Source organism: Heliconius melpomene, chromosome 15, assembly GCF_056956725.1.
Source record: "Heliconius melpomene rosina isolate 202511_hmr_F chromosome 15, ASM5695672v1, whole genome shotgun sequence".
Taxonomy (NCBI): Eukaryota; Metazoa; Arthropoda; class Insecta; order Lepidoptera; family Nymphalidae; genus Heliconius; species Heliconius melpomene.
Window position 1 is genome coordinate 3,021,819 of NC_140403.1, and position 24,438 is coordinate 3,046,256.

At 32.3% G+C, this 24,438-nt stretch overlaps 1 protein-coding gene and 1 non-coding gene across 2 annotated transcripts; one reads left to right on the forward strand and one right to left on the reverse strand.

The window, feature by feature from the left end:
• Window positions 1–14,043: 14,043 nt before the first annotated feature.
• On the reverse strand, window positions 14,044–14,116 carry TRNAF-GAA (transfer RNA phenylalanine (anticodon GAA)). Its single transcript has one exon. It is a non-coding gene; the product is annotated as a tRNA-Phe (tRNA).
• A 2,219-nt stretch (window positions 14,117–16,335) lies between these two features.
• Window positions 16,336–19,337, forward strand: LOC146531309 (uncharacterized). Its single transcript, XM_085198203.1, has 2 exons — window positions 16,336–16,422; window positions 17,500–19,337. The coding sequence occupies exon 2, from the start codon at window positions 17,507–17,509 to the stop codon at window positions 18,965–18,967; it is 1,461 nt and encodes a 486-aa protein (XP_085054329.1). The 5' UTR covers window positions 16,336–16,422; window positions 17,500–17,506; the 3' UTR covers window positions 18,968–19,337.
• The last annotated feature ends 5,101 nt before the right edge of the window (window positions 19,338–24,438 follow it).

Sequence of the window (24,438 nt, forward strand, 5' to 3'; positions counted from 1 at the left end):
TTATATATTCAATTTGAGGTTAGTTGTGGACCACAACTGTGTGACTGCAAATGCACCTGGCTCTGGGTTCAATTCTCACTGGAGGAAATTAAATGTTTATTTAAATTTAGGAAATTTCTTCGCTCTGGTGTTGGCAGGTGTCGGTAGCGCAGCGTTAAGTTCCGCCACTCCTCCAGCCTCCAAATTCGGCGGAAAGAGGGGAGTGTAGTTGTCTTAATGGGGGCAGAGTATTTTAGTACTAGGTTCCCTAGATTTAGTCTTTTCATCTAGTTCCCTAGTTTTAAAAAACTGCATACAAAATTTTCAACCTGTTTTTTATCGCTTTATTTCATCCCTTCTTAGTGGAATTTATTACAAAAATAAACGTTTGTACTACCAGCGGTTACGGATGTATGTACGTCTTACCTCAGTCAGTGGGAACATGTCTTTTTTATATACATATAAATAAATAAATAATTTTAACTGGGTCATACACATTTGATTTCAACTTAATTTTCATCCTTTCATCAAACGCTACCCAAGATATATTAACCAACTCTTAGGTTAACCGAAAGGGCTGGTTATCAGAAGCCGGTATATTAGTCGAGTTTTTGTACTGAACCATTAAATAAAAGAGAACGCTTAGAGATTCAACAAATCCCTTTCTTTGTTGAAGTACAAAAAAGGGGAAATAAATTATTTTAAAAATTTTTCATACTCGCCTCATTCATAAATCACTGGGCAGCGTCATCTTGATATATTGCTCTAAGCCAGGCCTAAATTGAAACTAAACTCTTGACTTTTACTGTAACTGATGAAAATCTGCTGTATTTCGTATTATATTACAAATTCTATGCATTCTTAATGGACTTCTTTTTTGAAAAAGGTTTGTTTTTTATGTTTTTGCGTGTATTTCTTCGTAATTTATGGAGAGATTTTAAAGATTCTCCCATGTAAACAGAGGGAAACCTTTGAATTTTATAGTCTTATATATTTGCTTCGTAGTCATCATCTGATGACATTACGAAGCTAGTGATGGTGGTAGGGGACAATATTTAAAATTCAATAATTAGAAGTCAGTCGATAATCTTTTAAATATTATTGGAATTTATATATTTTTATAGAATATAAGTATTAATAATTTTACTTATTATTCTTCTTTCTTTACTGAAGGTAAATAAATACGAGAACTGAAATGCTTATTTTTAATATATTGTCCATACAATTTATAATATCTAATATAGACAATATTAGATTATTATTCAATAATTTGAAAAATAAATTATTTGCTGATTTTGGCTTGGCCTAAATTGCAAACGCTAGGCCCAACAGTTGGCCTTAAAGCATACAACATATTAAGGAGTAAACTCCCAAAGTCAAATAGAATAAACAATATAACTTTTACAATTGGAAAAAGTATGCAATTTTTTTTAGATACAAAAATAGTAAATAATATTGAAATACACCCACTGTTATCGTACCTGCAAGTGTAACTTTTTCACTGACGGTACTATCCCAGTGGGATTGGCAAAATTGCCTGCCTTTAAAAACACAGTAGAGTGCACTGGTAAACTATCAAACTATATAGTGTATTGAAAAGTTAGGACCCCGAATAATATTTTACAAGGCACTTTGTTTGCAAAATTGTTTGAACTGTTATAAAAATCAAATAAAAACACTATGATAAACTTTACGCTGTACCCCCCATCCAGCAGGGTAGGCAGAGGGAACATAGTGTTAAGACACTCAGACTCTCAGGGAACATAGTGTTTAACACTTTCTGCCGAATTCTGGAGGCATTGCGTGTTAAGTGGCAGAACTCAGAAAACATAATACTTATTTATATTGATTAATTCAGGCAGAAAATAATCTAAAAGATTTTTTACTGTAATTTTTCTATTCCGTTCCGTATTCCGTCCGAACTCCAGACATGCGTATTGTATGGCGGATCTTAACCTCGCGTTTTGTCTTGCCAGAGCTGGGAAATTAAACGTCATAGTGAAAAAGTATTTGAATAATATGAAAATATTGTTTTGACCAGTACTAGCTGTACTACATAGAATACCTACTCAGTTTAAAAAAAAAATACGAATACATTCATTATATAGGCGTGAATAATTTATCCCAAAGCCTGAGTTCGCTACTAAAAATACAATAGGCTCCATGGGCACGATGCCAAGACAAAGTGTGGGTGTCATGGTAAAATGGACGACGCCGTTAACGCCTTCGGTGGCAATGGGAATTTTAAACCAAAAACTTTAAGTTGACATCTAAATAAAAAATACAACTTGAAATGTTATTTTGTGAACGACTTTATTATATTCATTTTGTTTAGTGATCCAAAATTACGAATATAATTACGAATATATGCTAATCAATTGATCTACCAAACGAAAAAATTTGGAGTAATACTGGTAAATCAAAATTACAAGCACTTCAAAGAAAACAAAATAAAATTATTAAAATAATTTTTGGATATCCAACTTTGACATCAACAACTAAACTTTACAAAGAATCAAACATAATGAATATGCGACAGCTTTATGTATTTTTATAAAAAAAAATATAAGTAAATTAATACTTTCTAATTTGACATCTACCTTCCATCTACCATCTTCCAAAAATCAGAAACAAATTTGCTAAGAAAAATATTACATTTGAAGGAGCACCACTTTATAACAAACTAGTGGATGCGCGCAGCTTCGCCTGCTTATTTGCACCCTTAGGCGTGCGTCTTGCCCCAGTCAGTGAGAGCATGTCCTTTCATATATACGAGAATTTAAGTCTCAACTCTCAAAATATATTTCAGAGAATAACAATTTCTACAGCGATTACACAATTTGCAAATTTTAAAAACTATGTGAAATATTTTATTTCGTTAATGGTGATGGCGATGAAAATTGTTACATTTATTGTGTTGGTCTTATAAAAGTGAAAGTGTAATTCTTTTTGAGAATAAATTCTTTAAACATATTTCAATTTTACAATTCTTATTCTCAAAAGACCTACGTCAATGAATTACTTGTATTTGTTATTGTTTTTATAAATTACATTTTTACGACTTTTGATGTCTGACTGTTCCTTTTGTTCCTTTTTAATAATATTCCGGTTATATTATTATTTCTTCATTTTTATTGACAGAACTGTAAATTCGTTAAAAATATTCAGCAAAAATTCCTCAATATGACATTAGCCAATGGGTGTCGAAGTTACGTCGCGGATGACTTTTGCTCGCAGACAAAACCTGTTTCCTTCGTGTGTTTTCCATACAACGTGACATTGGCGAAATGAATTGTGCTCAACTGGCACGCTCGAAACGCCATATATCGAAAAATCAATCAATCAACAAAACCTGTGCATCTATGCTGATAATTTTATGGCAATTTATAAATTAAATTATGGCAAAAAATGGTCTGTAAGAAGAGTCTTTACAATTAAAGTAAAGATCTATCGCCATTAACGTTTCTTCTTCTTCTTCTTCTTCTTCTTCCTGGCATTAATCCCGGCTATTACCAGGGTCTGCCTTCCTACTCAACCTACTCCACTTTGCACGGTCTTTTGCGCCCTCGGTGGTCAGACCATCGCCATTAACGTTTCTAATATAGTGTATTCGAAATCGAGTAAGCGATTTTACAATTTATAACTTTGCTAAATACACAAATCCATTATCACGTTATTTTCCTCGTGAAGTCTTGCCTCCTGACCTAATAACAAGCTTTGGAAAAATCTGCATTTTAATTTGTTTTGAAATACAAGCTCTCTATTTTTATAATGTAGAGAATTTTTATAATATATAGTTTATGACATTCAAAGACGATGGTAGTTACTCTGTGAATACAAAATAATTAGATCATTTTGTACAAAATAATTAGACAGAATCAAATCAAAATAATTAGAAATACCAACATTACTATATCTATGTGCATATCTTAAACAAAAAATATACAGTAAAAATATTTTAAGCATTTCATACAAAAGATAATAAAAGAACAATATTGTATTTAGTAAATATCTATCCCTGTCATTTTTTATTTGGCTCGCAAAAATAACAGATTTTAAATATGAATTATGTAATTATGTACGTCTCGGCAAAAGGTGTACAGGCCGCCCTCCAATCAGGTAGACTGACGACCTCAAGAAGGCAGCGGGAACCCGCTGGATTCAAGGGGCGGAGGACCGGACGGAGTGGCGAGCATTGGGGGAGACCTATGTCCAGCAGTGGACTTTAAAAGACTGACGGATGGATGGATGGAAGTATACCCATCACTACCATTCCATATGTATAAAACAAGCGGTCAGTGATGTACAAACTCATTGGTCAGCGGGCGGCCTTCGAGGTAACATCGCTCTAGTACTTTAAGTGTTAGTGAATTATGTAGGTACTTGTAAGATTGTCATTCTGTGAGTACCTTTCGTTAATTAATTTTTACTATTAATGTTTGCAGGTCATTATTTTGATCCTTAATTACATTAATTTTTGTATACCTATGTTTATTTGCATTGAAACCTAATTGTTACTTTATTATCTGTTGTTTTGTTTTTTTTTTATAAACTTCGAACCTAATAACTATATGTATATATGTAAGTATCAAAAAGAAGAATTTAATTGACAACCTTCTCTTTTTTGAACTCATTTAAAAAATATTCAACAAACTAAATAACTATTCAAGCTTAAAACAATAATTTTAAAATATTTTCTCCATACATACTGAATTTGGTTTCATAAATTCAAAACTTAATATTGCATCAAATCTGGGACTCGTGTAGGACATAACTTACCTCCCCTTTAATGTTCTTTGTCCGAACCAATATCGCTTTCCACAAGGCAGTTGTAATGTCCAACCTTCCAAACGCCACACTAGAATACGTAATTGGGGCGTAAAATTAAATTATACTAAATTCGTATTGTGAACTCTATTTTCACAGTCGTAAAGGTGATTTTGCTTTAAAAAAATCCTTTTCAATAGGCAAAAGTATTTTATTATCAACTTTTAATTATTGTTTGCTCATACAGAGGATAACAACGACGATGTAAAGGGAATTGTTTATTGTCAACAAATAAATCCATTTTTCACTTATAACTTTAATATAGCTTTATATTTAAGTTAAATGTTTAACGATGTTGGTTGTGTTTGATTCGCCGTAGGTTAACTTATTTCAATTTTTTTTATTCTTCCTTTATAACTTGCGAAATTATAAAATTTAAATTAAAGTTTTTCCATTATTTTATTTCGATTAATCAGTCTTCATCTACGAAATTCACACAATTATCGTATACTTATAATCAAATTATCTTACACATAGGCACCACTGGTTAAGCCTAGGGTGGCTTAACCAGTGGTGCCTATGTATATTTTTTATACTTAAAAAAACTATTGATCAGACTGTACAATTTTGTTAAAGTACCCTACCTTAATTCTTATTGTTTATAAGTCCAATAGAGTTCCACATTAGATGTTGCGGACTATACTAGCCCTAGCATCAATCACGCAGCGTATGCTGGTCTTAATCGGCCGTTGTTTTTGGCATATCTATGATATCTTCAGGCCCATAAGATCTTCAACGAGGAAATGTGGGATCTCTCTGTCTCTAAGCATAACTATTCTATATATTTTTAATTATAATATAAATACAGTCAAACATTTTTGCCATATCATTATCTATTATTAAATACTTTAGGAACTCTATTCAGGGTATTATTATATGAAATAGACAGCAATGACGACTCCTATAGATGGAAATGATAGAGCCAAATGACGTCATTACGAGGGTCAAAGCATTTCTGGAAATAATTTTCTTTTCAAAGCTTAGAGGTGCTATAAGGCTCATTACTTAGAATTAACGCCCGTAAAACCTGGTTGTCCGCGATTATGAACGGTTCCCGACTTCGAAATTGCTTTTATGAATATTGCTTCCGGTTGATAACCGTAAGCTGGACAATTAAATATGGTAAAACACGCCCTTCCCAGCTTTGGGTCATCCTGGTTATAATTTAAATAATTCAGGGTTGTTTATCCTTTAAGTACTGATTGATATTCTCATTCATGTGACTGTTTATAACATAGACAAAAACACAAATGGATATTTTTTTTTAGTTCCGTCATTAAAAAAGGTATAATTGAATTCTTTTCTTATCTTCCACCATCTGTTACTCTACGCCTGTCTATCAAAACACTTATTGTATTTCTTTGACTTACAGTTGTTTTTAATACATAACTGGTTTCCATTAAATGAAAGAACAAAGAATAATCCCGTTTGTTCCAATTATTATATTAAACATTTAGTACAGGAATGTGAATTATATTTGGCTGGTTATATCCTAATTAATATTACTAAGTTTTGTTTATCTAAGCAAAATATACACGGGTTTCTACGTAAAACATAAACTTGTAGACCTTGTTAACTCTTAGTTGAAAACAAAAGGAATAAAAACATAATTTATAAACTCATTTCAATAGAGAAAAATAGGCAGAGAAAATCAAGTTTTAATTCAAATATTATGAGTGACGGAACTTATCGCCGTACTTTGTCCCATTAGAGTGGGACCAAAAATATATTTCAAGCCCCCTAAAAGGGGTTGAACCCACAGCCGAAATGGTTGTATTTTATAGTCTCGAAATATTTTATAACAATGTACTCCACTTTAAGACATCAATAAAAAACCGGTGTTCTTTGCAAAAATACTTTACATTTTAAACTAGAAAGGCACCTCGGGTTTTATTCGCATAATCATCAATTCAAGAAATGTCTAGTTAAAAATTTGACAGATATACAGAAAAGCAGAATTTTGAAAATAACTTTGTTACCCTAATAACCACGTGGCGCAGCTGGGATTGACGTTTTCATTTGCCACCCTTCCCACCTTGTCGCTTTGACACTCTAACATGATTTTTGTACGTCGCCGTCGCTGTGAATCCCGCAAAATCTAATTATATTGATAAATTGCTTTTACTTATAATCTATGTTTTTATTTATGTATAGGGAAAAAATAAAGATTAATTCTCGATTCATTAAATCTGTTTATACAAATATACAGACTTAATGAATCGAGGGTTAATCAAAACGTTAGAGTTAATCAAAGTAAGATGAAAATATCAGTTTGTAAATAAAAGTAAAACAATTATTGATTTATCATTGGCTAAAGATAAAATTTAAAAAGCTTTTACTTTGCTTTTACTTTAGAGGTCTGTAAACAGGTTTGTTATTTTCATTTCTTCCTTCTGGTGTCGAGGCAAACCATGGTGTTGAGTGCCGCAATTCAACACGCTGTGCTTCTAGAATTTGGGGGGATATGGGGGAAAGTTTTAGTATTAGGTTCATTCTGCATATACTGATGCGTGTGCGATAGAGCGTTAAGGGAAAAAAATATTAGTAAGCAAAGAAATAAAGGATTTCTTATAACAAATCATTCCTAAGGCACTTTCAACTCACATTTATCATCCAAATAGTATCATATTCAGAAGTTTAGCAAGGAATCTCTCACACTCGTATACAAAAAAAGGAGCATTGACACATGGCGCAGCTGAGATCTATTTTCCCCCTTGTCTGCGATAGGCACGTCAGTCATGTCAGTCACTCGCTGTCATTCAACCTTACTTAGTTCATTGCCTAACAAAAGCTGTTTATATATTTTTATATATTGGGTTCAATATATAAAAATATATAAACAGCTTAAAACTAGAAAAAAAAGAAAACAAGCCCAATATAGTCCATTATGATTAACAGTCAGGACCCATTTAAATTTTACAGGGCCCTAAGAATTATTACGAGGCCGGCCGGTGATTGTAACGCGACGGTTATAGGTTCGATCCCCACTCGAGGTAGTGAAATATTTATTTACGTTTATATTCCATTTTCTTCGCTCTTGTGTTGTAAGAAAGCGCGGCGTTGAGTTCTGCCACTCAACACGCAATGCCTCCAGAATTCGCCAGAAAGTAGGGAACGGAGTGTCTGAACACTAAGTTCCCTCAGCCTACCCTGCTGTGGCAGGACACAGCTAATATTTATATAATATATAAACATTTCGTGAATGTGGGGTGAATGGCTTAATTAGGATTTTAGGACGAACGCTTTTCAAATACAGGCGAGTTAAACAATGTTACGAGCTATTAAACATTTTATCAGTTTAGATACAATATAGCAATGTTTAGCGATAAAATGGATAATTTCAATAATTAACGATTTTGTTATAACATATTTGTTGGACGACAAATAAGTTATTAATTTATATTATAATGTTAATTCAAATATTAGTTTATCTTTTATATATTACCAGCGGCCCGCCCGCGGCTTCGCCTGCGTGAACTACGTTATTATTAATTCCTGTCTCCATGGGTATCTACGTCCTATAAGTGACGTCCATGCAAAATTTGAGACTCCTAGACTACAAATATAGTAACGAAGTTTCATACAAACTATCAACCCCAAAAACAACTCCTTAGAAGTCGAATATTGCAAACTCTCGTCTTAGCGTGCACCTACGTCCTATAAGTAACTCCTATGCAAAATTTCAGATTCCTAGCACATGTAGTTTCTGAGATTTCGTGATGAGTGAGTGACCTTTCGATTTTATATATATAGATATTAAATGAAATATAAAATGCTAATACTCGTATATAAGTACTTTTTTACTTACATTTACTTAAATTTTTGCAAATATCTCTGTAGATCTGAAATTGCATTTTAGAACGTAAAGCTAGGATCGTACGTAACTCAATCCTGCAGTCACTTATTTAGTTCTTGTAAAATATTTCTTACTGGAGACAGTCCAGATTCCAGTCCAGAAAAATTAAATTGAAATAGTCTAAAGTAAGTACGAATTGCTAAAGAATAGTACGGGCAGTTAAAAAACAAAAAGTCAATTGTTATCAGAGCCATAAATTTATTTCTACCACATCCTTTTAAGATACATGACTAGTATTTACATTTTCCTTTTGTTGTTACTTTTGTAGGAAAATTGTGTTTTTTCTCAACTTCGCGGTTTTCCTGCAACATTGTGGGGGTTTTCGTCCTTATCTTTTACGTCGCTTTGAAAGTAAGATATAGAAACGTGACAAATACCCAATTTCTTTTGTCCTATTGACTTGTGTTGGCAGAACAAAACGATTCTTCATACTTTTCATGTCCTGAAGAGGGTAATGTTTCCGGCTATCCTGTTATTTTAATTATAGTTGATAGCACTATTAGTTAAGTAGTTTCTTACAATAATTTTTATGTTACGTCTATCTTGATAATAAATTAATTTAGGTTTGTTAAATCAATATAAGCCGTCGTGACGCAGGGGTTGCGGGGGTGGGGTATAACTGTAACGCGATTGTGGATTCGATCCCGACTCGGGGAAATAAAATATAATTTTTAAATATTTTCCTTTCTTCCCTCTGGCACTAAGGCAAAAGCCTGACGTTGAGTTCCGCTACTCAACTGGCAATGCTTTGAAAAATTCTGCCGAAAGTGGGGAACAGAGTGTTTTAACACTGGGTTCCCTCTGCCAACTCTACTAAGTGCGGCATACAGCGTGAAGCTGATTTTTTTAAATGAATATAAGCTCAATGTTAAAGTATCTGGTGCCGATAAGCAGTTACCCAGAAATAACTGGTGACAAGGAAAATTTTAAAATTAATCAGATATTGGAGGAAAGAGTGTTTAAACATTTAGCTCTCTACTCTATTATACTAAAAAAAAAATAACACTAGTTCATACTATACAAAGATAGGTACCTACAGGTTTCTTAAAATATTACTTCCCTAATATCGAGCTGAGTAATGCTTAAAACAACTTTAGTCGTTATACCACTTTGTTGTCTTTTTACTCCGTCACCATAAACTCTCGAGTGCTAATCGTCTAAGTTTCGTCAAATTTATTTTTATGATTATAGTACAAGTATAGTAGTAAATAATGATGACAGTAATTAAGCTATACAATTTTTTATTAATTAAATTCATAAACACGTACAGATAATAAATTGAAAATAGTTTAAATAATCAGCTTCACGCTGTATCCCGCAGAGCGCCACGAGAGCGAATAAATGGAAATATAAACATAAATAAATATTTCACTTGCTCGAGTGAGGATCGAACCCGCAACCGTCGCGTTACAGGCACACAAGGTACCTATAAAAATGAGTTCAGCTGTTCCGGAGATTAGCTAAGACAAACAAACATAGAGGCAAACCGAGACAAACTTATACCATTAAATCTATATATATAAAATCGAAAGGTCACTCACTCATCACGAAATCTCAGAAACTACAAGTGCTAGGAATCTCAAATTTTGCATAGGAGTTACTTATAGGACGTAGGTGCTCGCTAAGACAATTTGCAATATTCGACTTCTAATGGGGTTGTTTTTGGGGTCGAAAGTTTGTATGAAACTTCGTTACTTCAAATGCTAGGAGTCTCAAATTTTGCATAGACGTCACTAGGACGTAGCCATGGAAACAGAAATTAATAATAACATAGTTCACGCGGGTGAAACCGCGAGCGGGCTGCTAGTATATTTATATATATGAGAAGTCCAATTATTCATTTTATATCTTTGTATTTTCACCGCTAGGGATCCGGTGTCCAAATCGGAAGTAATTAAAATCCGTACCGTGAATAAATAAAAATTGCCAAACCGCCCAGCTGTTGTTTCATTAACGTTTATTGTTCAATTAAACGTTGTGGTATTCTTCAAAATGTAGTTTTTTTTTCATTTCTATTTTTTGAGGTTATTTTTTTGAGGCTTAGTTTCTTGAGGTGGGGAATTAATTAATAGGTGCGGCGTTGAGTTCCACCACAAAAATAAAGGAAAAAAATGGGGAACAGAGTGTCTGGGTCCCATACGCCTACCTTGATATATTGTAAATAGATAAGAAAAAGGAACCCAGTACATAAATACGATAGTGACCTGTTAATACATTTATTTTTAAATTTAAGCTTTATTTTCTCGTTTTCAGAGCGTTTATATAAACGCTTTTAACTCATATTAGGTATATAGATAGTATAAATATTTACATAGTAATAAATAACCTAATGTAGGTCTGTCCACGAGAGTTTTTAAAAATTACGAACATTTGAAGAAGTTTTCATTCATTATACATATATATTATATATCTCTTCAAAAACTTTCCGTGCCACAACACCCGCTGTTGTTTGTTTTTGAACTTCCAATAGCCTTCTTTTAATAGTGTTACGTAAAATGACCATCGCTCTTAAAAGTTTTAAGTTTTATTTTTCAAAGTAGTTTCTTCACAAATTAACGTTTCTATTCTATTAACATTATTTTTATAGCTTTAGCACGGAGTCATAAGCGTGCGATTTTGAACGCGAGAGGTGTAGGTTCAATTCCCATTTGCGAGAATGCTATATTTAATATTTCCTTGCTCTGGTACCTAGGAGTGGTGCAGAGTTCCGCCAATGACCACGCAATTTTTCAAGAATTCGATGGTAAACACACATGGGGAACACTAGTGTCTTAACACTAGGTTCCCTAGGTTCCCTACCTACCCTGCTTTGTGCGGGATACAGCGTCAAGATGATTTGATTTCATTTGTAAAAAATAAGAAAAAAAACAATAGCAATCCACATAACATATGCTTAGCTATTCTTAATATAATTTTATTGCATTTCTAAAATTTCCTACCAACTCTCATTTATATAGTAGGCTTTACGCCGTCAAAAATTAACCTTTAAATACACTATTTAAAGGTTAATTTTAACCGCGTATATTTAGCGAAACGACTGCATGCTAATAACAAGAATCTAGCGCTACTTAACTTGTAGTGGCTTATAATTACGACTGTGGTTAAAATAGTTTTATTTGAAAAGACTTTTTTTAGCCTTACGCTATAAAGGGAACCTGGGAACCTAGTGTTATGAAACCGTTCTCATAAGACACTTTCACTTTACTTTCCGTTTCTGAATTCTGGCGGCATTGTGTGTTGTTTAGCGGAGCTCAGGACTAGTCTAGTCAAGTATGGCCTACGGTCTATGGTCCCATGAATCATAGAAAATTCAAGCTCTTAAGTGAAACCCATCAAATGATACGAGCACTTATGCATACATTTTGTATAAAATGTTTATTTAGGATTACGCTGTTGCTTCACTCTGTATCCCACACATATCAAAATAAGTAGAAGGAACCTAGGAACCTACTATTAACATCATGCGCTCCCGTTAAAAGACGACAATTTCCCCTTTTTTCGTCGAATTACCTCTGGTGTAAATGTCACATTGAGTTCAGCAACTCATGCATCAACGCAACATTTAGAATTAGATCGGAAAGTAGGGAAAGCTATTTAGGTCTCTAGGTTTTCCCTTGTTTACCTTCTTTCTGTATAAACGGAAATTTTATTAATACCATAATACAATAAAAAAATGATTTCACAAACACTATATCAATTAAAAACTGATAGATATCACACCTATGTATAACATCAAATATTTTTTATCTATATTAAATAAGTACATAAAGCAGTAAAAATCCTAAATATTTCTGAGATATATACGACAGACGTACCTACATATATACCTCACTAAATGAGCACCACGTAAATATATCAAACAACCGTTCTCGACCCGTCCCTCCTGACAATCGCGACCTTTTATCACTGACAGGCTCGTGGCTCATTTTTATAGCATGACTAATGGAGTTGTATGATTTGGAAAGAATCAATTTGTGCTGTGTGAAATGAAGGAAGGTTTAGGTTCATATATTTAGAATACTTTCTAAATATATGTATGTAGAGTTTATATGTAAAAGCGACGCTTGTAAGTTCCATTGTCATAAGTACAGTTACTCTACTAGTTCATTTTCTTGCTCTGGTAGCAAGATCAAGCGCGGCGTTTAGTTCCGCTTCTCAACACTCAATGTCTGGAAAATTCGACGGAAATTAGGAAACGGAATGTCTTAATACTAGCTCTAGGTCTCCTCTGCCTTTCCTGCTATATATATGCAGAATACAACGTGCAGGTGAAAAAATTATATGCTATAGATGCTATAATAATAAAGCTGCACAGTTATTTTGGTTGATCGCGCTAATCTCGGGAACTAGTCCAAATATAAGTTCGAAATTAATAATTTCGTTTATGTTAGATAAATAACTTATTGAGGAAAGCTATTACACATTAATCGTTTTCGATGTATCCTTTTCTACCTGTTAATTATATCAACTCTTGTTTAATACTTATTTAGAAAACGTATAAAAATTTGCACGTAACGGGACTCGAACCCGCGCCTCTTGGAATCCGTCCAGGCGCTCTGACTTTAGCTAAAAAAATTATACTCTTAAATCTTTATTACAATAATCTCTAAAATTGAAAAGACAATCACTTAAAATTATATACGTATTTCCAAAATGGTAATAATTGATTTATATGTCATTATTGAAATGTCAATTTTACACTCTAAAGACCTTATTCTATTTATTTTCGTTTCTTAAAAACATTCCAGAATATGCATATCCTTACATATGGGCATGTCTGTCTTTTTTTGAAAGTCAACTCCAAACATATTATATTTTCGAAATTATCAATATCAACTGGTTTTCACGGTCATAACCTTATCAAATGTAGGCCAGTAAACCTTTTTTATTAATAAAAGCATGAGTCAGGAAGTTGTCGGGAGAATTAAGTCCGCTGTTTTTTTGGATATCTAAAAATAGATAATTGCATTGATAAGGAAATAAGTGTAAATCATATATAGGTATTTTATATTACTAAATGTTAATATTTAATAGTAACAGTGTTTTTTATCGCGTTGTATCTCGCAAGTAACAAGACAGGCACAAGGAGCCTAGTGTTAAAACTTTCTATTCTATTTCACACTTTCTATTAAATTCTAACCTCGTACTCTTCTGCCTCGATACCAAAGCGAAGAAATAAAAATATTTAATATTTCATTTCCCCGAGTGGGAATCGAACGTACAACCTGTCGCTTTACAGACACTAACTTCTGCCCCTCCGCCATGACTAACAGTGATTTTTGTCATATATAAGAAATAAAAATTCATTCTTCTTAAATATTATAGTGCTTGATAAAAATAGTCGTGAAAAAAAAAACTTTTTTATATAAAAAAGAGAGTGTTGCCGAAACCCGGGATCGAACCAGGGACCTTTAGATCTTCAGTCTAACGCTCTCCCAACTGAGCTATTTCGGCTGTGAGTACATTGTTTAATATGGCCTTTATAGATTGCTATGATAAAATATTTAAAATAATAAAAAAAATATACTAACTTCCTTTTTTTTATTTCACTTTTTATGCATGTCATAAGGATTAGCAAAGATAATCTGGTGAGAAAACACTCTGTTTTTAATTTCCATATTTTATATGTATGTTGTTAAAACACAAAAGGAGATTTGAGATCTGAAAGTTACTATATCCCTACAATTAATTAAGTCTATTGAATAAGGTCAAATAATATAAATTAATATTGATATTATCTTTAGGTAATATCAATTAATATTGACATTATTGTTATTACATGTTGAAACCTCTACAACTGCTCTAGGGACTAAACGTGGGTGTAGAGTCCGCATCTCAATACAAATATGTCAAAAGCATGAAAAAAACGTTCATTTTTACTTAAACAAAACGATTTCTTAGATAAAACATATCTCTTAGAGGCCTTCTTTTCCATTCCAGGAAATTAATTATTTAATAATTTCATTTTTCTCTCTGGTTTTCTCTCTGGCAACGAGGTGGAGCGCAGGTAGAGTTCCGCCATTCAATACGTAATGCCCCCATATTTAGACGGAAAATGAATAACGAGTTATATAGACGAAGTCTTAATAGGAACTGAGTATCTTAATATTAGGTTCCCAGGTTCCAGGGACCTAAAAATACATATGTATTAGTCAGATTAAAAGTAAAAGAAAAATATTTCAATTAAATCAACAAGCAAGTCCAAACAAAAGGGGTGTAAAAAATAGGCCTATTTTTACACGTCCATGCGCACCGCTTCCAAGTTTTATCATTTCATTTAAGTGAAACAATCATTTACATAAAATAAAGGCGCCCTTGATAAATTTTGGTACCAACCACTTCACATATATCACGCACTCAAATATACTATAGGTTGGTATTGCGGTTTGAGTGGCGGAACTAAACGCCGGGTCTTCTTTTCCACGAAAGCAAGCCATACTTAGCCTTCTTATATTCGCAAAAGCTGTGTTTAAAATTACAAATTCCATACAGAATGTACTCAGTAAGGTTATCTTAATTATATATATAGATAAAGTAACTCTTCAATAAAAATATTATAACACAAGCCTGACTCTGCTACAGAATTGTCTTTAAAATAAATAGAATATAAGTTTTAGAGCTATGTAAAATATAAATTTTATTATAGAATAGCTTTCGAAAAATTAACTCGAACTGACTTTCAATATTTTACGATTATATTACCTCAAAATTCCTCAAATGCCTCAAATTTATTGATATTTTCTAATTGTACGACTGAACTAGTGTATTAAAAGGTTCCAAATGCGAAAAAGGTTAATTATTTTAATCAAGGTTAATTATTTAACAACAAACACAGAAAATTATCTATGTGGATAAGATAATTAATTAATTAATTAATTAAACGTTTGTAAGTCACAGTATATATCAGCTTTCTAGAGGACTTTACATGAAGAGTCGCATCTCTAAATACGAGTATACTGACTTGAGTGAACAATGCTCTCTGTTTAATTAACTAAAAATAATTATTTAACATAAAATAACATTTCTCATTAAGATACTTCCGGCTTTTACCTTAAAGGCAAAGACGGAGTGACTTAACACTCCCAGGTTCCCGTTACCATGCTGCTATTACAATTTAATAAATGAATATTTATTAGGCCTAAGAATTTAAAAATTAACTAATTATTTTTCCATGTCATTTTCGATTTAATTCGAAAGTTTTATATGCTTCATACAACTAAGTTTAGATTGACTATGCTTAAAAATATTATATTACATAGTATAACAGGGTAGGCAGAGTTAACCTAGTATTAGGATACTATGTAAAATTAACCGTAAAATTATATCTAATATTTTATCTAATATTTTACTTTATTGTATCTAATATTTTATAAGCTTTACGCCTTAAGTCAAGGTAAGAAGATGGAGCTTAGTGTCAAAAACACTCTGTTTCCCATTCTTGAGACATTACGAGACTTTACCTTGTTACCAAAGCGAGAAAAAAAAATCATTGCCGTAAGTGGGAGTAGAACCTATAACCATTGCGTTTACAATCATACAAAATCAAAACAAATATTTCACTGAGGCAACTAAACCACTTTTAGTTTCTATATTTTAAATTCAGTATCGGCAATTCGCTATAGAGTAAACAAACCGGATAGATGCCCGTCTACTCCCCCCGCCTCACTCACTCGCGAACTGTAGTGCGGTGCGGACGTCATTTTCTTTTCGCTTTTATATAAATAATTTTCATTGGACGCTACATACACCAATATAAAAAGGTAAGCACTGCTTCATAATATTTCTAATTAGTGATGATTCATATTTTATTTTAATCCCGTTATTACGCTAAAAAACTATGCTTAGAATAAAACCGGATAGATGCCCCGATTGTGAGTAATGGCCTCGCATACGCCCCCCGCCTCAGTGACTCGCTAGCTGTTGTGCGGAGTGGACGTATTTGCTCGTATTTGATGAGCAGCGAGAATATGATACCTAAGTACTGCTTCTTATAATATTTATAACTAGTGGGCCCGTGCGGGGCTACGCCCGCTTGAAATAGAAATATTAATAAAGAAATTGAAAACTATAGATTCAGTCAATTCAGTAAACCAGTTGTATAAAATAACTATTACGATAATTAGCATAAATTTGTCGAACTAAGTACCTGCTTTGAATTGATATAGCTTTTTTATTTATGAACCGATTGTAATAAAATAAACCCTATATGTTTTTGGAAGCTTGCCAGAATCCAATAGTGAATGCGCATCTAAATCGGTTAAGTCGATTCTGAGATTAGCGATAGACAGACAAACAGACAAAAATTTTAAAAATCATTGTTTTGGGTTCTATTAGGTCAATAAAGGTTCCCTATAACGTTTTTTTTAAATATCTACCAAGTGCAGACACCGACCCTCTTACAATTTTATTACAAGTATAGATTATTATAGTTATAGAAGATTTTTTTAACCAACTTATCAACAAATTCAATTAACATATTTTTACTTTTATTTAACACAAAATCCAAAGCGCGTGGCTTTAGATGCCCTTGGGTGCCAAGCATAAAAAATAGCCCCGACCGAACCCCGAGTTTTAAAAAGGTAGGATGGTTAAAAACTCGGGGAGCTACTATTATGGACTATGAGCTTAAGGGCTAAGGATTGAGGTGTATGGGCTACTATCCCTCTATACAATAAGATCTTTTTCGAAATGGGTTACGTATTATCTATATAAGAATATAGATAATACGTAATAGATAATACGTAACGTAAGAATGATCTTTCTAATAGATATTCTAATATTTATATGGCTTGAATATAATTTAAATATTTTATTCATACTTACATTGCTTATTGTAGGTGAACAATGCCAAGATTATACAAAAGAAAAGAAGGTGTACAAGCTCGAGTAATTTCTTGGACAACAGAGCAGCTACAGTTAGCTTTCAAAGAAATTGATAAAAATGAAGTAAGAATTAATGAAATATCCAGGCGATTTGGAATTCCACTCAGAACCTTACGACGGCGCTATGCTACAAGAAACAAAAGCAAGTTGACTCTGGGAAAACATCCTGTACTAGGTTTTGAAAATGAGAGAAAGTTAGTAGAGCTTATTTTGAAGCTTCGTGATGCAGGGTTTCCCATTAGTAGACTTTCTATACGTACATTAGCGTACCACTTTGCTGAAAAAATGAACATTAAACATAATTTTGATAAAAAACAACATATAGCTGGGCATCAATGGTTACAAAGTTTTATTGAGCGAAATTCAGATTTAAAACAAACCAAATGCTTATTTGACTATACAGATAAATCTATGAATAGTATTAAAAAATTTAAAGAAGATCTTAAAAGAGAAGAATTGAATAAATTCCATAAACTTCTGGTTAAAGTCTTATGTGACAATGACCTAATAGATAAACCTGAGAGAATTTATAATATGGACGAAACTATTATCCAATTTAACAAAACTGAGAATGACGTTGCAGATGAAAGTGCGAAATTAAATAATTCATTAACAACTGAGGAAAGTAACGCAACATTGACTATCGTAGCTTGTTGTAATGTTATTGGAAATTTTCTTCCTCCAGTAATAATCATGGAAGGAGTGAATAAGCAAACAGAATTCCAGAATGGTTTACCATTGGGTTCAAAAGTGTACATGAATAAGAAGTCAGCATACATAAACACTGATCTATTCTATAAATGGTTTACGGAACACTTCATAGATCTTAAGCCACGAGGGAAGGTTTTGCTTATTTTAGACGAGCACTCGTCGCATTCATCTGCACCAGACATGCTGCAAATTGCTCTCGATAACGACATTATTTTGTTATGTTTACCCAGTCAATCAACTTTACCTTTCCAACCAATAGATATAGCGGTCTTAAAACCATTTGAAACTTTCTTCAACCATGAAACTAATGTGTTTATGAGCAAACATCCAAATGAAAAGTTAAGCCCTTATAATGCTGGAATCTTTATACACAACGCATGGATGCACGTTGCCACACCTACAAATGCTATTGAAGGATTTAGAAGAAGTGAAATTTATCCGCTTAAGTATAATGCTTTATCTGATTCTGCTCTAAATGGGTCTGATATAGCGCACTCCAGTTCTGATAACAATGACGAACCGTTTGAGCAACATGATACTAAGCCTTCACTGTCCCAAATATTCAATGCAAATGAAAATACAGAACCATATATACATGTTAAAGTTGAACCTGGTACAGAAGATCCCTTATTTCACGTTTCTTTAAACGATTTTATACCGAAAATGGAAACCAAATATGACACTGACTTCATTCAACAGAGACATACTTAGTATTTCTATTGTTAATAAATATACATAAATATAATATTAACAGCTCTATGTTACAGAAAAAATATAAGCATTTTGAAAATATTTAGTTGAGGAACAACCCATATAAAAATATATATATTTGTATTAGTTTTAATTATAATTTCGCAATTATTACATTTCGATTTTAATTGATTTTTGTATCGGGTAACCCCGAATAATAGGTGTAGCCACGAGTAATAGCAGATGTCATTGGTTGTCAACTAACCTATTGGCTCCTAATCTATTGTAATTTTGTTAATCTTGTGATATTTATTGTAAAACTGTTATGTAAACGAGAAATAAGACATTGTAGAATATAAGTGTGACTTTTATTTAAACATCTCTGTTGCTACGACGCCCACAAATGAATAGTGATAGCCAAGACCGCTATGAGGCCCCTTCTGATGCTCCTACATATATATACATATTTTGTTTATCTGCTGATTTCTCCGTCAATTTTGGACCGATTTTTTTTATTTACTGGTCTCATTTCTTCCATGGAAATCGAGAGAAGCCCTAGAATTTTATAGCCACGTATGTACTACGTGTTTCATATAATTTCTTATAATAATCATGTTTTTATTAATTCTTGTTATCATCATCATCAAAACCAAAAACTATAAAAACAGATTTAAAAGTAATACCAAGGATTACATACAAAACAAAGCTAGCTTAAACACACAAATGTACCAGTTATTTGCCACTAAAGAGGGGAACAGTAGAAACCTCGTTACCGCGCGACCATTACGCTAAATATACACGATTTAAATTAGCTGCTGAATGCACACACTATGTAAAAATAGTTGAATTCGTTTTGCTTGTAGATGAGAAATGAATAAATGATGGTAGAATTAGATAAAATATATTTTTCCATATTGTTCTTGAGGAAGGAGCACCCAAGCGTACGACTGCGAAGGTTGTGAGTTCCTCCAGAATTTGGCGGAAAATAGGGAACGAAGCGTAGGTTAACACTAGGTTCCCTTTGCCTACCCTGCTGTGTGCGGGATACAGCGTGAAGCTGATTTAACGATCCTATAAAATCCGGATCCTGATTTGGTGGTGATGTTGTTCTGTCAAACAAAGAAAGTAGTTTAAAATCTTTCCACAAATGCCGGAGAAATTGACGGACAAACATACAAAATATATAGTTAATGAATATAGATATATAGAATAGAAAAAAAAACTCTAAAAATCATTCGAAACGAATTTGTATTGACACATATTCCACCTGTATAATTAAAGTTGCTAATTAACTAAAATATATAAAATATTTTTATTAACATAAGTACATAAATGTGTTTTATTTGAGCAGCAGTTACTATAAATTTGCAACTGTTATTTCGATAGTGGTTATTTTTATGCCTTCTTTAAGGAGAGTACACGCATTCGATTTTATTATTTTTTATCAAGCCTTCGTAGCGCAGGAGAACCAGGCCTACTAAACACAGTTGGTGTCGATTCGAATACCATCCAAGGAAATAAATTATTTTCTTACTTCGTCACTCTACGTACCGTCGGCTTAGAGTGTTAACGTATTGCTGTTAAGCAATAACGTATTGCTGTTAAGCAATACGTTAACTAATCTAAGATTTAAAGAACTAAAATAAATAATTAAATTCTTAAAAGAAATAAAAAACATTTTTTTAAATTTATTTGTATACATACATATATTATTGATTTATATCCTATACTATACATGAAATAAAATTAATGTCGATTTTGTATTTTTACAGATACTTTCGAATAGTTTAAAAAATTACCACAAAAAATGGTTTCAGCAGGTTTACACTCTAAATTGACGATGTGTCATGTGACATGTCATGTGTCATGGTACGTGAAACTGCAAAAAAAAAACAAACATGGTAAAATATTATAGTTATAATACAAAATAAAATAGTTTTCTTGTTGAGTAATAGCACGCTATTACCATAATACCATACAGTTATTACTGCCAATGCCGTAATTATGGGAATCATTACTTAAATAAAGAAAAGAAAAGAAACACATAGTGAGAATCCTTTTTATTATCTATCTTTCTTTTATACCACCACAGAGTTAAGGTTTTATGAGGCATGAACCATCGACAGAAGATAAATGATCACGCAAAGTTGATACAGTTTGGATATTTGGGACTTTGCCAAATAATAATAATGGAGGCTTTGACCGGAAACTATTTGCAAACGACCTTAAATTAAATATCTTAAAATTTAAACTAATTTTGGTGATAGGGGTTGATATGACACTATAGGATAACGTCTGATTATAACTGCGACAATTGTGGGTTCGATTCTCCCATAGAGAAATTATTATGTTTAAATTATTTTCATTTTCGTAGCTTCAAGCTTGGTATGAGAAATATATAATAGCTCTATTTCCCTTAAAACAAAACAAAGCTTTAAGTAATTCATCCAATAACTATTAGATGCCAGTCTATTTATGTAAGTAAATAAAATTTGTAGTGCACGAAGGATATTTCTGGCCAAAAGATGTTTAAGCCTAAACATTCTAAAACCAGCGTAATAACGTTTAATAGCGGTACAATCAAAATTGAATTAATAGATGACTACCACATTTGATTCCACAGTTTATACTTTACAGTCCCAGCTAAATGAAATGTTCATCTCAAGTTATTTAAAAATTATCAATAAAAACACATCTTATTACAATTACATAAGGTTTAGATTTGAAGGGCAATGTTCTATTATAAATAATTTAAGGAAGTAACCTTTTATTGAGAATACGTTTTTCAATTCTTTAACAAATTCAATCATTAAACAATTTATTTGAGGCCGCCCGTAGGGTTGTGGGGTCGATTCCTACTTGGCAGATTGACGTAGACCTTTTATTTTTTTATTTCCTTACTCTGGTAACGAGGCAAAGCGCGGCGTTGAGTTCCACTATTCAACAGGATATGCTTCGAGAATTCGGTGGACATTGGGGAACGGAAGTGACTACTCCTGCCAATTACAGGATACATAATAAAGCTAATAAATGGGATGTTATGTATTTTCATATTATGTTAGCTTAAAACAAAAAATGAAATCAAAATAAAAACAAAATACCTGCGACTCTATATAAATGGGGAAGCAAATTGATTTAACTTTTTTATTTATAAACTGATTGAAATGAAACAAATATTAGATGTTAAGGAAAGCTCACTACAAGACACATTGCTGTGCCATTGTGTATTTTCATTGAGTAAAAACACTGAAAAATTAAAAATATATATTATTTTGGGTTTTATTACATTAGCAAGTGCCCCCAATAAAAGTTAATCAGTTATTTTTAAGCTTTACGCTATATACAATAGCAAGGTAGGCAGAGAAAGCCCAGTGTTATGACACTCAGCTCGCCACTTATTTTGCAATACGTGTTGCGTGGTGGAACTCAGTGACGCTTAGGCTAGTTATTAGACTAAAAAAATTAAAATACTATAAATTTCATTACCGCAAGTAGAAATCGAACTCACAACAGTTCAGTTTATAGTCACACTCTTGTGCCACAGAGCTACGACGTCGTGAACTAAAATATTCTCAGTTTTATATAAGTTTAACCGTGCAAAGTGTTACATACGACATTCTTAATTTGAAATGTTAATCAACAAGAAGCTTTTTCATTTAGTTTATGACACTGACTGACGAGTGCTTTGTCTAGACATCATTTTGGTTATATTATGCATATGAACAAAATAAAAATGCATGGACGTCCAAAAGCTATTTTAAACTCGACCATAAGCTAAAATGAAATAAAAAGGATAAAAAGATTTTTTTAAATATTATTTATTTTTAAATATTAAAAGAAGCAATATCAGCTTCACGCTGTTTCCCGTACACAACACCGTAAGCCGACAGGACCTAGTGTTAAAACACTCTGTTCTCCACGTTCCCCCAAATTTTGGAGGCATTGCGCACACCAGAGCGAAGAAATGAAATATAAAAGAGACGGAAATTTTTGGGCCCAAATGTAAAGATTTGAGATATGATCTAAATTGTCAATTAAGTACTGAAAAAACAATAAAAAAATCGTTTGAACATATCGGAATTTAAACCCACTTTTGCCACTTTGGAGTTCACAAAGGCGCACCTTTTAAATTTCGTTGCGTAAATTTTTTTATGCGTTTCCTAAAATAATTTAAATTAAATATTTTTTTTGTCCTTCAACTTGTCTTTCAGCGTTGTTATTGGAGGCCGAAATTGACGCATATTATTTAAGCATATTTAATTATTAAAATTATAATAACAATGAAAATATGGAATGTGAAATAAAAATTAATAATATAAACGTTTACCAAGTTAATAATATTCAGACGGCAACCGTGATAATTAGTTGTTTTTTTATAACAAACTCACAAGTCCTTGAAGTTATTTGCTCATATGGCTCTTAATAATTGTATGCGAGCCTATAATACTTTTTTTTCAATGTTTTGTCAAAATTATATATTATATATTTATATATGTTATATTTTTTAATAAAATTATTATATGAATTAGTACTATTAAATATTTTTGAAGACGCTATGAAATAATATGCAAACGCGTGTAACTATGAGTATGTAGGTTAGGTGTACATTCGATCGTGAGTGGACTTTGACGACAAAAAAATAATATAAAAAAAATAAACCTAGACCTATTTCCACAAATTTAAAAAAACTATATTGTAGAAAAGAATATGTTAATTAATTTATTTTACAAAAAACTTAAAAATTAAATTGTTAATTAATTGGAAAATTGAAAGCTATTGGGCTAGGCGGAAAGTGGGGAGTGCCTATCCTGCCACACACGGGATACAGCTTGAAGCTGAATAAATTAGTTTTTAACAAAAAGAAAAACCGATGTCAAACAACGAACTAAAAAATTTAAAAAAAAAATTACAAATATTTTATATTTTTTGCTTCTCTTAGCTTAACAATATACGAGCAGTATACGAGTATTAGTTAGATTTTTTAAATTTCTTAAAAATTAAAGCCGAGGATAGCTTTGTACTCCTAGTTTACTGCTGTATGTTTTCATCCCATTCTAGACTATGGTCTACATGAAAACTGAGAAATATATATGGTTCTTATTATTATTTGAAGGGAGTTGAATAATATGAGAATTATTTGATTTTTTTTAATCATTGATCGTAATTAGAGATGCGCCAAATATTCGTTAGGTATTCGGTATTCGGTGTATTTGGCATCTTTTTCAATATTCATATTCGGCTGAATTATTCGGTTATATTGCCAAATATATTCGGTTCGAATATTTTTATTTACTTGGCTGCACGACATAATAGAAATGAAAGATAAAACGTCTTTTGTAAGATTTAAGTTACTCTTATAAGTCAAATGAGTAAAGTTAATAAAATAAAGCAAGTAAACTTCATATAAATATTTATTATATGATGATGATGAGTCGAGCTAACACTGGGGTGCACCAGCCAAGGGGTCATCCCTTATAGAACTCCTTATTTAA